This window comes from Penicillium coprophilum, assembly GCF_028826855.1.
Source record: "Penicillium coprophilum strain IBT 35676 chromosome Unknown utg000002l_segment0_segment0, whole genome shotgun sequence".
NCBI lineage: Eukaryota > Fungi > Ascomycota > Eurotiomycetes > Eurotiales > Aspergillaceae > Penicillium > Penicillium coprophilum.
In genome coordinates, this window is record NW_026622721.1 from 1641666 (window position 1) to 1654892 (window position 13227).

At 45.7% G+C, this 13227-nt stretch overlaps 3 protein-coding genes across 3 annotated transcripts; all 3 read left to right on the forward strand.

Annotated features, from left to right (window-relative positions):
• Nucleotides 1-784: 784 nt before the first annotated feature.
• Nucleotides 785-2406, forward strand: N7500_001997 (flavin monoamine oxidase family protein; the record flags this gene model as incomplete). Its single annotated transcript, XM_056673143.1, has 3 exons — nucleotides 785-962; nucleotides 1024-1271; nucleotides 1354-2406. 3 exons carry the CDS (start codon nucleotides 785-787, stop codon nucleotides 2404-2406), a joined length of 1479 nt encoding a protein of 492 aa, XP_056536662.1.
• A 930-nt stretch (nucleotides 2407-3336) lies between these two features.
• N7500_001998 (uncharacterized protein) lies at nucleotides 3337-6921 on the forward strand (the record flags this gene model as incomplete). The annotated part of the gene is made up of 8 exons (XM_056673144.1): nucleotides 3337-3687; nucleotides 3745-3967; nucleotides 4034-4277; nucleotides 4326-4358; nucleotides 4422-4930; nucleotides 5478-5933; nucleotides 5984-6380; nucleotides 6441-6921. The coding sequence occupies 8 exons, from the start codon at nucleotides 3337-3339 to the stop codon at nucleotides 6919-6921; spliced, it is 2694 nt and encodes an 897-aa protein (XP_056536663.1).
• Nucleotides 6922-10741: 3820 nt separating this feature from the next.
• N7500_001999 (Amino acid transporter transmembrane) lies at nucleotides 10742-12342 on the forward strand (the record flags this gene model as incomplete). Its single annotated transcript, XM_056673145.1, has 6 exons — nucleotides 10742-10866; nucleotides 10923-10936; nucleotides 10994-11066; nucleotides 11124-11455; nucleotides 11505-12202; nucleotides 12253-12342. 6 exons carry the CDS (start codon nucleotides 10742-10744, stop codon nucleotides 12340-12342), a joined length of 1332 nt encoding a protein of 443 aa, XP_056536664.1.
• Nucleotides 12343-13227: the final 885 nt, after the last annotated feature.

The following is a 13227-nucleotide window of genomic DNA, read 5'->3' on the forward strand; positions in this document are numbered from 1 at the left end:
CTTCATCAATGTCATTATATGCCCTTCGCAATTCTGCCAAGTTCCTGTTTATACTTACCGACAAGTAAGGCGATCAAACTTTCATGCCACGGCGGCTATTTCGACATATGAAAGGTTAAAGACTTATCTCTGGTATAGCGAAGTAAATGTAGGGCTCAGGCCAGGAGAGCTAGATTTTCAGCAAGATGCTTCGATGATTGACCAGCCAATTTATCGAACGGCCTTTTTTGTGCCATCCATACGGTCTCTTAAGTAGGAATAGGTGTAATATAGGTCATCTGATGGTGAAGGATAGTATAGGGACATAATTTGTGTTGTACGGATGAGAATAGCGGACAGCTGGAGGTATACCTAAAGCGGTCTAGCGGCTGTGTATCCCAAGGCTAACTGGCTCCGATTAGTTTCTCGCTTTACTATCCTAATCAGGTAATTTTGCAATCGCCTCCCAGCAGCCTTGTTTAATCCACCCTCACCTGCGGAGTATGTTGTACATAACACGGTTTGCAACTATCTTCAGAATCAGATAGAATATAATCTTCTCCGCTAGACTCTTGTGGGGGATAAGAATCTCCCTTTTTTAGCTATTTTGGGTATTTTTTCTATCCCTGTTCTTATCGCGATCTTCCATTGGGCCCAAGATCATACCATTATGGACGTTATAATCACCAAGAGATTATCTCTTTCCTAGAAGCTCGGAAGGTTTTATAACAGGGACAGGTTCTCCTATTCTTTTTTCACTTTTTATTTATACTTTTATTCTCTTGGGCACTAGACTACCATCACGATGACTTCCCGTGACGGATTCCAATGGACGCCTGAAACTGGGCTTGCACAAGGTGTGCCTTCAATTGGTGTCATCTCGCCCCCTACAAATATCTCGTCTTCGCCGCAAAAGTATGATGTTATCGTTGTCGGCGGCGGATATTCTGGTCTCACGGCCACTCGTGACTTGACCCTTGCCGGTGCGTTATGCATACCTACATCTCGATTTGATTTTGTGGAATATCTTGCTAAATCATACAGGCCTTCGCGTTCTTCTGGTTGAGGCTCGTGATCGGATTGGTGGACGTTCTTGGTCCTCCAACATTGGCGACTATCCGTTTGAGATGGGTGGAACTTGGGTCCACTGGGGTCAGCCTCACGTTTGGCGCGAGATCTCGCGATACAACATGCGGACCGAGCTGGAAGAATCTTTTGATTTCTCGCGTGGAGTAAATCACTTCCAGTTGCGCACAAACCAGGGTACTTCAGTAATGAGCCACGAAGAAGAGGTTCGTATCTGTCTCTCTCTCCCTTTTTTTTTTTTTTTGAGTACCGGGTACACCTGAAACGATCACTAACTTTGCATTTCAGGACACTATACTTGCTGCTGGCCTCGAGAAGTTTGTCAATGTCGATGGTGACATGGGTAGAAAAGTCATTCCTTACGCCCACGACGCGTTCCATGTCCCCGAGGCTCGCCGTTATGATGAAATGTCCGCGCAGGACCGGATTGATGCTATTGCTCTGTCTCTTACTCCCAACGAACGTGCATCTCTTGAGAGCTTTGTCCTTCTTTGCAGCTGTGGGACATTGGAAACGACCAGCTTCTTTGAATTCCTTCATTGGTGGGCACTATGCGGGTACTCCTACCGTGGCTGCATGGATTATTTGATATCATACAAATTCAAGGGAGGTCAATCGAGTTTTGCAATCAAATTCTTCAAAGAGGCACTAGCCACCGGAAGACTCTCATATGTATTCAACACACCTGTCAGCTCAATCAGCGATCAAGGTGATCAAGTCACTCTTACCACTCGTGATGGGCGCCAGTTTTCCGGCACTCGTCTGGTCTCTACAATTCCTCTCAACGTCCTCAACTCCGTGTCCTTCAATCCTCCTCTCGATACTCAACGAGCGACAGCCACAAACATCGGTCATGTCAACCAATGTGTGAAGGTTCACGCTGAGATTTCGAACAAGGACATGCGTTCATGGACTGGAATCTCTTATCCCTTTAACAAGCTCATATATGCCATTGGTGATGGAACCACTCCCTCAGGAAACACCCACGTCGTTTGTTTCGGCGGCTCTAGCAACCACATCCATCCCGAGGAAGATATCAACGAAACCAAAAAGGCCGTGGAGAGCATGGCTCCGGGAAACATGGATATCAAGCGACTGGTATTCCATAATTGGAGCAAAGATGAGTTTGCCAAGGGCGCCTGGTTTTTCTCGCCTCCTCAACTTTTGTCCACTTCATTGGATGCGATGCGGGCTCGACATGGGAACGTAGTCTTTGCAAACTCTGATTGGGCTGTTGGTTGGCGAAGCTTCATTGACGGTGCTATTGAAGAGGGTACACGGGCGGCTATGACGGTGAAGGAGGAGCTTCTACCTGCTCCTGCCCTGCGTTCTTCTTTATAAATAGCAATATATACATAATATATACCTACACAGGTCATACCCTATATCTTGATAGTATTCTGCTCCTATTGTAGTTTTGCTTCGAAAGTTACAAAGTAGACTTCCAATAAAGTCACAGGACGCTTGTATCTCGAGGATAGTTTTGAGAGGTAAGGTCTCATTGTTGTGCACGATACATTTGCCTATTTCCATTGTTGATGGCATCGTTGACTCGCCCGAATATGCAAGCTATATTCTACATTCCAACCCTAGAAGTTTCATCTGCATGACCTACTTCTAAATTCGATGGCTTTTGCACTTGTCATTCTTTCATTCTTCTGGTATACTTGCTCACGTTACATTTATCACATAAAATTCATACCCAGCAACTTCTATCAGCTGAACTACCATGTCAACTTTAAAATCACGTAAAAGACATTACAGACTCGTATCTTGTGAGGACTCATATCTCGTGAAGATAGGCTTTTAGATGTCCACAATCGTGATTTAGAAGCCTATCTAAGAGCACTCGGGACACGTAGGAAGTGGTTCGTGTAGTTCAATTTGCTTGGTTATTTTATGGGGCTTTGCCACCGCTATCAAGCCGTTTCTCTCATTTCTTTCCTCTTTCGGTAATTGTGAGATCTCCCTTCCCCGCACGTCTCTTATCGCTATGTGCCGAACTATGAGGAATGTTATCAATTCTTACTACTTTCAGCATATTCAATCATTCTTAAGAACTTGAATGTGCTGTTTCTACAGGCTTCATCTTCATCTTATTGACAAATAATACAATATGGGTATAGAGGAGCTTAAAGGCAAGAATGGTATGTGTGAACTTCTGAAACCCTACCCCCATTGATTCATTGTACTGAGAGCCTTTTACTTGCAGCTTCCTATGATTTTGAAAGGCGTGAGTTACATTCTCATCCAGCCTCCATCCCCCTCACAATGGATCTCGCTCATGATATCGCAGAACTCACTCATGGAGAAGGCGATGTCGAACAAATACAGGTCAAGAGCCTCAGCCTTCAAGGAGGTGGGGCGAGGCAAATGACAAGACTAGAGACTATATCTGCGAGTTGGGTTATATGCGACAGTTGGGCCGGAATGGCGGGCACAGTATCTCTCGCCATTGCCCAAGGTGGTCCGGTTACTTTGGTTTACGGACCTATCCTCACTCTCATCTTGATCGGTGCTTGTGCTCTTACTCTGGCTGAGCTGGCTAGTGTTTATCCCACCGCGGGTGGACAGTACCACTGGACTTCTATCTTGGCCCCCAAGTCCATGAATCGTGCCTTGGTAAGTCATAAAAAAAGGGAAAGGTATCTCAACTACTTGCTTTTGCTAATTATGTAGAGTTACTGCTGTGGCATGACGAACGTGTTCTCATGGATAGCCATCTGCACCGGCATTGCTATTATCCCTGCACAACTTATTGTTGGCATCGCCCTGTTCTATAATCCAGATTACACTCCACAGGCATGGCATTATTTTCTCATCTACCAAGCCATAAATGGACTTGTATTATTATACAATATAACTTTGCTGAAACGATCCCTTTGGATTCACGATGTTGCTTGTGAGTACTCACCCCAAGTTCAAACGAGTAGGCTCTAATGATTTCAGTCTTTGCGACCCTTGCCAGCTTCTTTGTCATTACTATTACATGTCTCGCTCGGTCATCTTCCAACTATCAACCCTCTGTCAACGTTTGGGGAACCTTCATCAATGATAGTGGTTGGAGTTCTGGGGGGGGTTGCCTTCTTGACCGGTCTTGTCACGCCTAACTATATGTACGCTGGCATCGACGGGGCATTGCACTTGGCCGAGGAATGCCAAAATGCGAACACAGTGGTACCTCGGGCTTTGATGAGTACATTGCTTATTGGGTTTGTCTCATCATTCACTTTCATGGTTGCCATGCTATATTGCACCAGTGATTTGAATGCTGTTGTGACCTCTGCTACCGGGTATGTCTGCATTCCCCTTTCTCTGAGCTATATTGCGCTTCCATATCGCTGACCAACAACAAGGGTTCCTATTTTCGAGATGTGGTATCAGGCTACGCGGTCGAGTGTAGCCGCTACAGTCTTCGTCGTTTTACTTTGCTGCGCCGCCGTTTTCGCCCTCATCGGTGCTCAACAAACCGCTTCTCGTCTGACATGGTCGCTGGCTAGAGACCGTGCCATTATCGGCAGCAAATGGCTCAGCAGAATACATCCAAAGTTTGAAGTACCCGTATGGGGTCTCATCTTCAATTTTGTCATTATGTTCATCATCGGATGCATCTACTTGGGTTCTTCATCTGCTTTTAACGCGTTCATTGGCAGTGGTCTGGTGCTCCAGCACATCTCATATGCAATTCCAGCTGCACTTCTCATGTATCGCAAGCGCTCTGAGTTCTGGTTGCCTCGAGATCGAGCTTTTCGACTACCCTCTGTGGTGGGGTGGAGTGTGAATGCCATCACAATTGGGTTCGCGATTCTTGTTCTGATTTTCTATGACCTTCCGACGGTTCTTCCGGTGACTGGAAGCAACATGAGTAAGTTCCATGATTCATATCCCCTCAGCAAGGATAATATAGCTAACTGGAGAAATGCAGACTACACATCGGCTGTACTAGCGGTTATGGCCATATTTGCTGGAATCAACTGGGGAATATATGCCCGAGGAAAGTATAATGGGCCCCGGCTCCAATCAAATGATGAGGAAATATAGCTATTAATAGTACGAATTGAAATCTTGTTCTCCCAAAAAAAAAAAGAAAAGAAAAAAGAAGAGACGAGAAACAAATCCATTTTGGTATAAAGGGGCGATTGGGCTTTTAGTCACCAATCCGATCTTCCTCGGTAAGAGCCCCGCCCAACGATATGCTCGACAAGCTTCTCATCTTACCACATCTCTTCTTCAATATCATCTAAGCCCCCTTATGTGATCTTCCCATATCTGAGTTCAGATGTCCTCCCCTCGCGGCAAAATCAGGGGTGAGTTTCTATCTCCCAGCCGCGGACAAAGATTTTAACCACGCTCCACATTACCTCTAGGCTGCTTTCAATGTTCAAAGCGCCGTATTATCTGTGACAATACAGGGCCTACGTGCAATAAATGTCAGAAGAAAGGAATTGAATGCTCCGGCCCTGGTCGGATTCGCTTCTCCACTGGTGTCGCCCAACGTGGACGATTAAAAGGATGCACCATTCCAGTGGCGGACCCACCGCCCGAGCCGTTTGAAGGCAATGCACAGGCTATACCGGCGCCACGTAAAATCAGGTGGAAAAACGACCAGCTGGCGCGTAACAGAAGGAAAAAAGAGAAATGCGCAGCGACTAGTTTGAACTCAATTCAAGCAACAAATTTTCTCACTCCAAGCAACCGAGACACCGGGCCTGCATGTGCTGAACCCTTAGAGCTGCGTCAAAATCACCCCGATGTCATCGATGGATATGTTGATCGCCTTTTTGATGAGGCGCTTATTCATGTGCCAGGATCAATCCACCGGTGGCTTGCTCCTTTGAATTCTCAGACCCGCATGTTGATGTCGCACTGTAAGCTCTTCTTCAGCCGACGAGGATATCTATCTACTAACAAACAGTAGTCTCGGAACAAGTCGCTCCTGTGATGGTTGTTCTAGACCATGTTTCCAATGGCTATCGAGATATTTTACTGCCCCTAGCGTGCGAGGATGAGCTCTTGCAACGTGCTGTCGGCGTAGTAGCTGCACAACATCTGGCCTTGAATAACCCTTCCTATCAGTCAGTTGCCGATCGAGGGCGAGCTGCACTGATATCACGATTGTGTCGAGACTCAACGTCACCAGATCGCGTATTCAACACCTCTACGTGGGCAACTCTGATCGTTCTACTAGTTGGAGAGACCATCACAGGCAGCTCGGAATATGGCCACCTTCTGCGAACCTTGATGTGTTTGGTACAAAATGCTGACCAAATTGCGCCCTCTTCAGCGCGCCGTTTTTTAAGCCAACAGACTCACATGTGGGTACCATATGGTACTCTTCTTAGACCGTTTCTGACCCTGTCTGACTGTGATTTTAGGTTTGAATTTCTCGGTCAACCCTTGCTCAGTGAGAATCAAGGCGTGAATGTATTGAGCTTTCCACTTGAGCACTACCTCGATTGGACTTATTATGACCTTCCTTCGGATTCTGAACACAGCCATATACTCCATCTTTCCAGAATGGCTTTCATCAAAGCTTCTGGGATCTATCTCGGCCGAGTGGCGTCTGATCATGACCAGTGGCAGCTCTTGGAGAGTTTGAAGCAGTTGGTGTCGCAGATCGAACCCAATCAGATGGGCTCTCATGCCCTTGTGTGGGTCTGCTTCATTGCGGCGGCAGATAGTACAGACCCGGAGCATCGAATATTCTTTGTTGATCGGATGAAACGTATATTTGCGAAGATCAAGTTCCAGAACATATCTGCAGGCATCCAGGCACTCCCTGCGATCTGGTCCCAGCAAGGCTCGTCGCGTTGGACAAAAAACCTTTCACAATTGGCCCCCACCCTGATTATGTGATTTTATCACCGGCAAAGAAGCTGTTGAATGCTCTTAATAGTCACACGACTTCCTACTCTTACAGCCTATTCCTAACTCCTAATTCCTCCCTCTACACACTTTCTGCAGCTATTACAATACAACATATTGAGCTTCATAATCTTATCTAGTCCGTAGCTTTGAACATGTTTTGGGCCCGGGGATCTCGCTATTGATTTGATCTGGCCGTCAGTCAATCAATGTCCTCGGATGTCGCATAGGAGTCATCTGTTGCTGAGCCTAGTGATATCTGTGGAGCAAAGAGTTAATTGAGTCGCTAGGGAAGTCAAATGAGTCAAATAAATATATCTTCTGTAACCCGAATAATAAAATAAATGACAGCGTACAACATAAACGTTTCTTCGTGCCGACATTGTATTGGATACACCGAGGAGACTAGCGGGCAACAAAACGTTATTATCCGTCTATTGCATGAGAACAACCTTAGGGATAAGAATTGGCCCACGAGTCAATGAGATTTTTGAGCCAAGCCACTCAAGCTAGTAGACAGTTAAACCTCCATTCTTCGTGCAGTATCAAGATGACCACAGGTATTTAACGGCAAAGCCAGTGGGGGAAAATCCGTCATGTATCCGCGACTGCAGAAGAAAGAGGTCTCTATAGGCACGGCCTATAGGTCTGCGTTTTGGTTTCGGGTGCTGGTTCCTCGTTGATTCCTCTTACAATTGCAAACGATCGTATCTAGAAGTTTATCATGGAGGGAAAGGGTGAAAGATGTGGGCAATGCATGTTTAAGTATAATGGGGGATTGTACAAATACCTTTTAGTTTTGAGCCCAATTTTCGATTAATTGCCTAGCTAAGAATGGGTGTTCCGGCTCGCCTATCAGCCGTCAGAGATGGTTATTCTAGAAATGACATGACACTCCTAGGATTCAGTGTTGAGTTGATGAATACTCCGCCGGCAATTTGATCCATCAATCAATACTTAGAGCATGCTGTATGCCTACCACGAGGCGCTACAACTGGGTGAAAAAAAACTTTGCTGAAGTCACTGTGCAAGAGAGAAGTTCAATAAAAGGTATTTTCAATAAAAAATAAAAAAACATACAACAGTGAGGATTCGCTGGTGGTCACCCACCCAACTACTAACTCACCGGCGTGTGGCTTAAGTACGGCTGAGCGGACGGGAAGCCCTGTTTTCCACACCCTATGGTCGTATGTGCTTGTCTGGAGACAATAAGAACTTATAATCCCATGTTTAAAAGTGTGTTCAAGACAGGGGTTGCAGTATGTAAAGAAATTGGGCAAGAATATTGATATGAGCTTGCGTTGGCTTCACCAATAGGCTACTAGTCAGCAGCACCACGTAGAGGTCCAAGCTCGCGGCCGTTGGATCCCCTGGGAGGCTTTCTGCTGTCCCAGGAGACCCCGGTCTTCATGGAAGACCGGTCGATTCGTTGTCGGGACTGGAGTCCGGGTCTGGGTTCGGATCTGGTCGTGGTCGTGGTCACTATGAGTCGCAGGCCAGGTTTCGGTTCCGGCACATGTCGAGGTTGTGGTGAGTCAGGCTTCTGCAGATACACATCTAGCAGAATCTCCGCTAGGGTCTGTGTCGTGGTCTCCAGTGGGCTTCGTAGCCACTAGCTCGCTCCATCGTATCGACCCGAGTCAGGTTTTGCTGCAAGCCCAAAATCTGCAATAATTGGCGAACTCCTATCTTCAGTATGATCAAGTTTCCAGCACCGTCTGTTCCACGTGTCCGTTGACGATTGGAAATTTTCACTCAGCTACTCGGCCGTCACCTCAGAACCTTTGTAGCCATGTCTGACCGATCCCTTTGATAAAATACCTTATACTCTTCCTATATTCTTCCTCCAACTCAGTAAAGACGTTTTTATCATCAAGTCATGGAACACTATTGATAAAGGGAAAGGTAATGATAGGGGGAAGGGTGATTGGATAGTAGATAGGATGTTTGTAGGAAGGGATATCAGGAGAAAGAAAGGGAGAGATGGGTTCCTATTATATTTTGCTGTCGCTTAGGCATTGCTACTACTATGGATTTATTCCGTTGATCAATTTGACCACTCAAAGTGAAATTCCCACGGATCTAGATGGCCAGAACACATTAGAATTCTATATACTTCAAAGATTTGCGCATAATTCACTTTTTTTCCTTTGGAGAATAAATTGTAGCTATGGTTTTTTTACCTGCCATATGATGTCGGTAATCAGTTGTCAATAAATCATGTGAAGGTCTTCCGTATTCCAGCAGTTATCCGCGTTGACAAGATTTGGGACCCCTGCACAGCACGGATTTCGAGTGATGCAACGCCAGAATAATTCCGAAGTCATCAAACTTTGCCATTCCCAAATTTCATACGACTTAGAGTCTAGACCAAGACACCATGAGTTTGCCCAAGTCAAGGCACAAAGTTGAGCCATGCTGAGGTTTCCAGGCCCTTGTCGTCTTGATATTCGAACTGTTGTCACGAGGCTTTATTTACCACGGTAAAAGTGAACTTCCCGACACCAGATATGGGCCACTGTTCCTGGTTTGCCCAGCTAATTTGACAATTTCAAACTCACAGTCTGACTCGTCCACCATGAATATTGATCATGTCGACTACATAGCGTCTAGAAAGACCCTATTGCATGCTTAGTTTTGTGTCTTTTGAATTATTTCGAAAGAGGAGCCTAGGGACTCTATGGTGCTTTTGTTTGAATAGCTTATTCTTGACCTTGTGGACTTGGAAGTCTTATGGGGTGATTGCATTCAGACGAATTCCATTTGGAAGGCGTTGCTCCCCTCGTTGGAAACTTCTCTTCCTTTTCCCCCGTCACGTTGCAACGCCGCTCGTCTGGAAAATAAATGAATATTTACTACTTTTTATACATATGTAGTATATATATACATAGTATATTCAGAAGATGAATACTGTGGGTGGTGACCCTGGTGATCATCCGACTCTTCCCCATCCCCTCCCGGGTCTCGGGTCCAGAGGCAATGGTCTTACCAGCCATCAGCGGAAGTTTCATTGCAGGCTAGGCAAGGCAATTTCCGTGATATTTGATGCCATTCAGTGATGTCTGCTGCACCGCATGATCTGCTTCCTTTGATTGTCGATTTAGTCACGTGATAGTGTCACATGACCTCGGTGGTAAAGAGTTTTTCGACCGGACGGAACACGGAAGGAGATATCCGCTTCCGGAATTGGCATGTTGATGTTGCTGAATTCTGTGCTTTTATCACTCACTACAAGAACGTAATTGATCGATTTTTCGAACGGTATAGAGCATATCAAGAGATAGAAACAACATTAGCAGGACTTCTTGCTCAAGTATGTTCAGAGGCAATGGCTTTCAGACACAAATAGTGGGCCCGGAACAGGAACGGAACAGGAACTCATGTTACATGCTCCTTCGAAGACGCCAAAATTTTTTATAGAGATTAGAGTCTTATCCATTCCAGATACGCTCCACCTAATGCGGGGAAGAAGCATCTAAGAATCTGGGGTTTTATACGTCTTTGAACATGATGCAAGACATTGTCCAAGCACAGGGCCAAAGAATGTCTGTCAAGACTTATCCTCCGCCCAGCATGCGCGCAGAATCAGTACATAAGAAGATCTGATCGGTTTCATATATATCGAATATTCCGCTCAACTTCTCAGCTTTATTTGCATATCTCAATGATAGTTTCACTCCGATTGTCCGGTAGTTCTCTTCCCCAGACAAGGAAATAGTGGGGCCATGGGAGTCAGAGATTTCTTCAAAGATTATCGTCGATACTCGATGAGTCAACATCAACTTGCAACCAACCCTATAAATTTAACAACATGGAGAAAGACATGGAAAAAGACCTGGGGAAAGATGTGGAGGAATTTATGGATCCAGAGAAGTCACAAGATCCATTTGCCGGGGAAGTTGTTGGTGGTGTGCGTTACAGGAGTATGAAGTGGTGGTAAGTCTACACTTGCAGGATTCCCATGGCAGCAAGCTAATCGAACTTTCGTCCAGGAACTGTGCAATCTGTAACTCACCCCAGTTGGACTAATTTCAATCATGAATTCTAGCTAAGCAGCCAATAGTGATGATTGCTCAGTCTGTCTCATTGGGAGTTCTCTCCCTCCCATCGTCGATGGCAGTTTTGGGTTTGGTCCCGTACGTCTGATGGGTTTTCTTCTCGACTTTATCAGGAATTCATGCTAATCCTGGCAGTGGTTGTATCATCATCGTTGGAATTGGAGCTCTGACGACCTACACTGGATATGTTGTCGGCCAATTCAAATTGCGATACCCTCAAGTTCACAACATGGCAGATGCCGCAGATATCTTATTCGGCGCTTGGGGTCGCGAGATTGTTGGAATCGCCCAGGTTATCTGTTTCATCTTCCTTATGGGCGCTCATGTCTTGACATTCTCTATCATGATGAATACTCTTACTAACCACGGTACTTGTACCATCATTTTTTGCCTGGTGGGAACCGTCCTGTGTTTCATCCTGACTCTCTCAAGGCGCATGGAGGAAGTCTCATATCTGGGCATCATCTGTATGACAGAACTCTTTTCTGCTGTTGAGACTAAACTAACAACTACTAGCCTCCCTATCGATCTTCACCGCTGTAATGATTACCATGATCGCTGTTGGCATCGAGGCACCCGATCCCAGAGCATATGCTATTACCCACCCAACTCTGATGAACGGATTCTCTGCTACCCTGAACATCGTCCTTGCTTATTCCGGCCACATGTCATTTTTCAGCTTCCAGTCGGAGCTGGAAGATCCACGCGACTATCCCAAAGCGCTCATTGCCTTCCAAGCAACGGACACATCGCTGTATCTTGTTACTGCGCTCGTGATTTACCGATACGCCGGGCCGGATGTCCTCAGCCCCGCGCTGCTGAGTGCTAGTGAAATCGTTTCGAAAATTGCATTTGGCATCTCCATTGGTACGATCGTCATTGCTGGAGTGGTCATTTGCCACGTCGGTGCAAAGACCATTTACGTGCGGTTGTTCCGTGGCTCGCATATGATGGGCGAGAGGTCTTTCCGCTCATATGGCACTTGGGTGTTGATCACGTTCCTCATGTGGGTAATCGCGTGGGTGATCGCCCTCGCTATTCCTGTGTTCAACGATCTTCTCAACATGATTGCAGCGGCATTCTGCAGCTGGTTCTCGTTCGGTCTGGAGGGCCTATTTTGGTTGAAGATGAACCGGGGCCGGTACCTTTCAAGCAAACGAAAGATGGCTTTAACTGCACTCAACATCTTTCTCGTTGCCCTGTGTTGCCTAATTGTAAGTTTTCTATCTCTTGGTTTACGATAATACCATACTAATGAAATTAGTGTGGAATGGGTCTTTGGGCCACAGGAACAAGCATTCGGATCAATGCGCAGGCCGCTCAAAAGCCTTTCTCCTGCGCATCCAATGCCTAGACTACCGTTTTTCGCTTTGATCGTTACGTAATATTCTTGTAGATTATATGCATACGATAGATTTAGAATGTACACATACTTGCTGGGACACATTTTTCGTAGAATTCAATGTCATCCACCCTACAGTATTCAGCCATTACTATATGAGTATGAATACACATTGTATTTGGAGATATCATGATAATGGCCCAAATTATGTGAGGGGTGTCAAGAATCTAGAATGATATGGGATGCTATAATTACGATGGGCTGGTCGAGAACCGAAGACATACCCGAAGTAGCTTAACAAGAGTGTGTCAGGAGTCGTTTTCAATATCATATAAGTATTCTGGAGCTATATTTGTTAATGAAATTTGACGTCAAGTGGCTTTTGTCCGGGTGGTTCTCCAGAAAGGTACTTGTGTCACGCATTTGCATCGGACTCATTTTTTATATTCAACACGTGCGGCCCAACCCTCAGAAGGGATGGACCGCTTATTGGGCCTAGTGTCATTTTCTTTTTTCAGCTGTTAATATAGTTATGTCATTTCAAGGCCAGTTAGCTTTTGTGAGTGTGATACGGGCAAACCAATTCACATAATGATCTATGAATGATAGACACACACGAAGATTGATGGTCCGATCTAAGAACGCCCCCCCCCCGTGCAGTCATTTTGGACAGGCCGTGTCAATCTTGGCTTTTGTGTTCATAAAAATAAGCGGAGACTTTTTCTACATGCGTGGTGGATCGGCCATGGGGTCGGCGGGTAGATCTGCCGAACTATAAAAGTCTCCGTTATGGAGTCGGAAACTTATGTAGATTGTCAATTTCCGCGATCATTCTCGGCCCAGTTAAAAAGCACATTTTGCAGTACAGTCCCATTTGTCGGGGAAACTTCCCTCCCG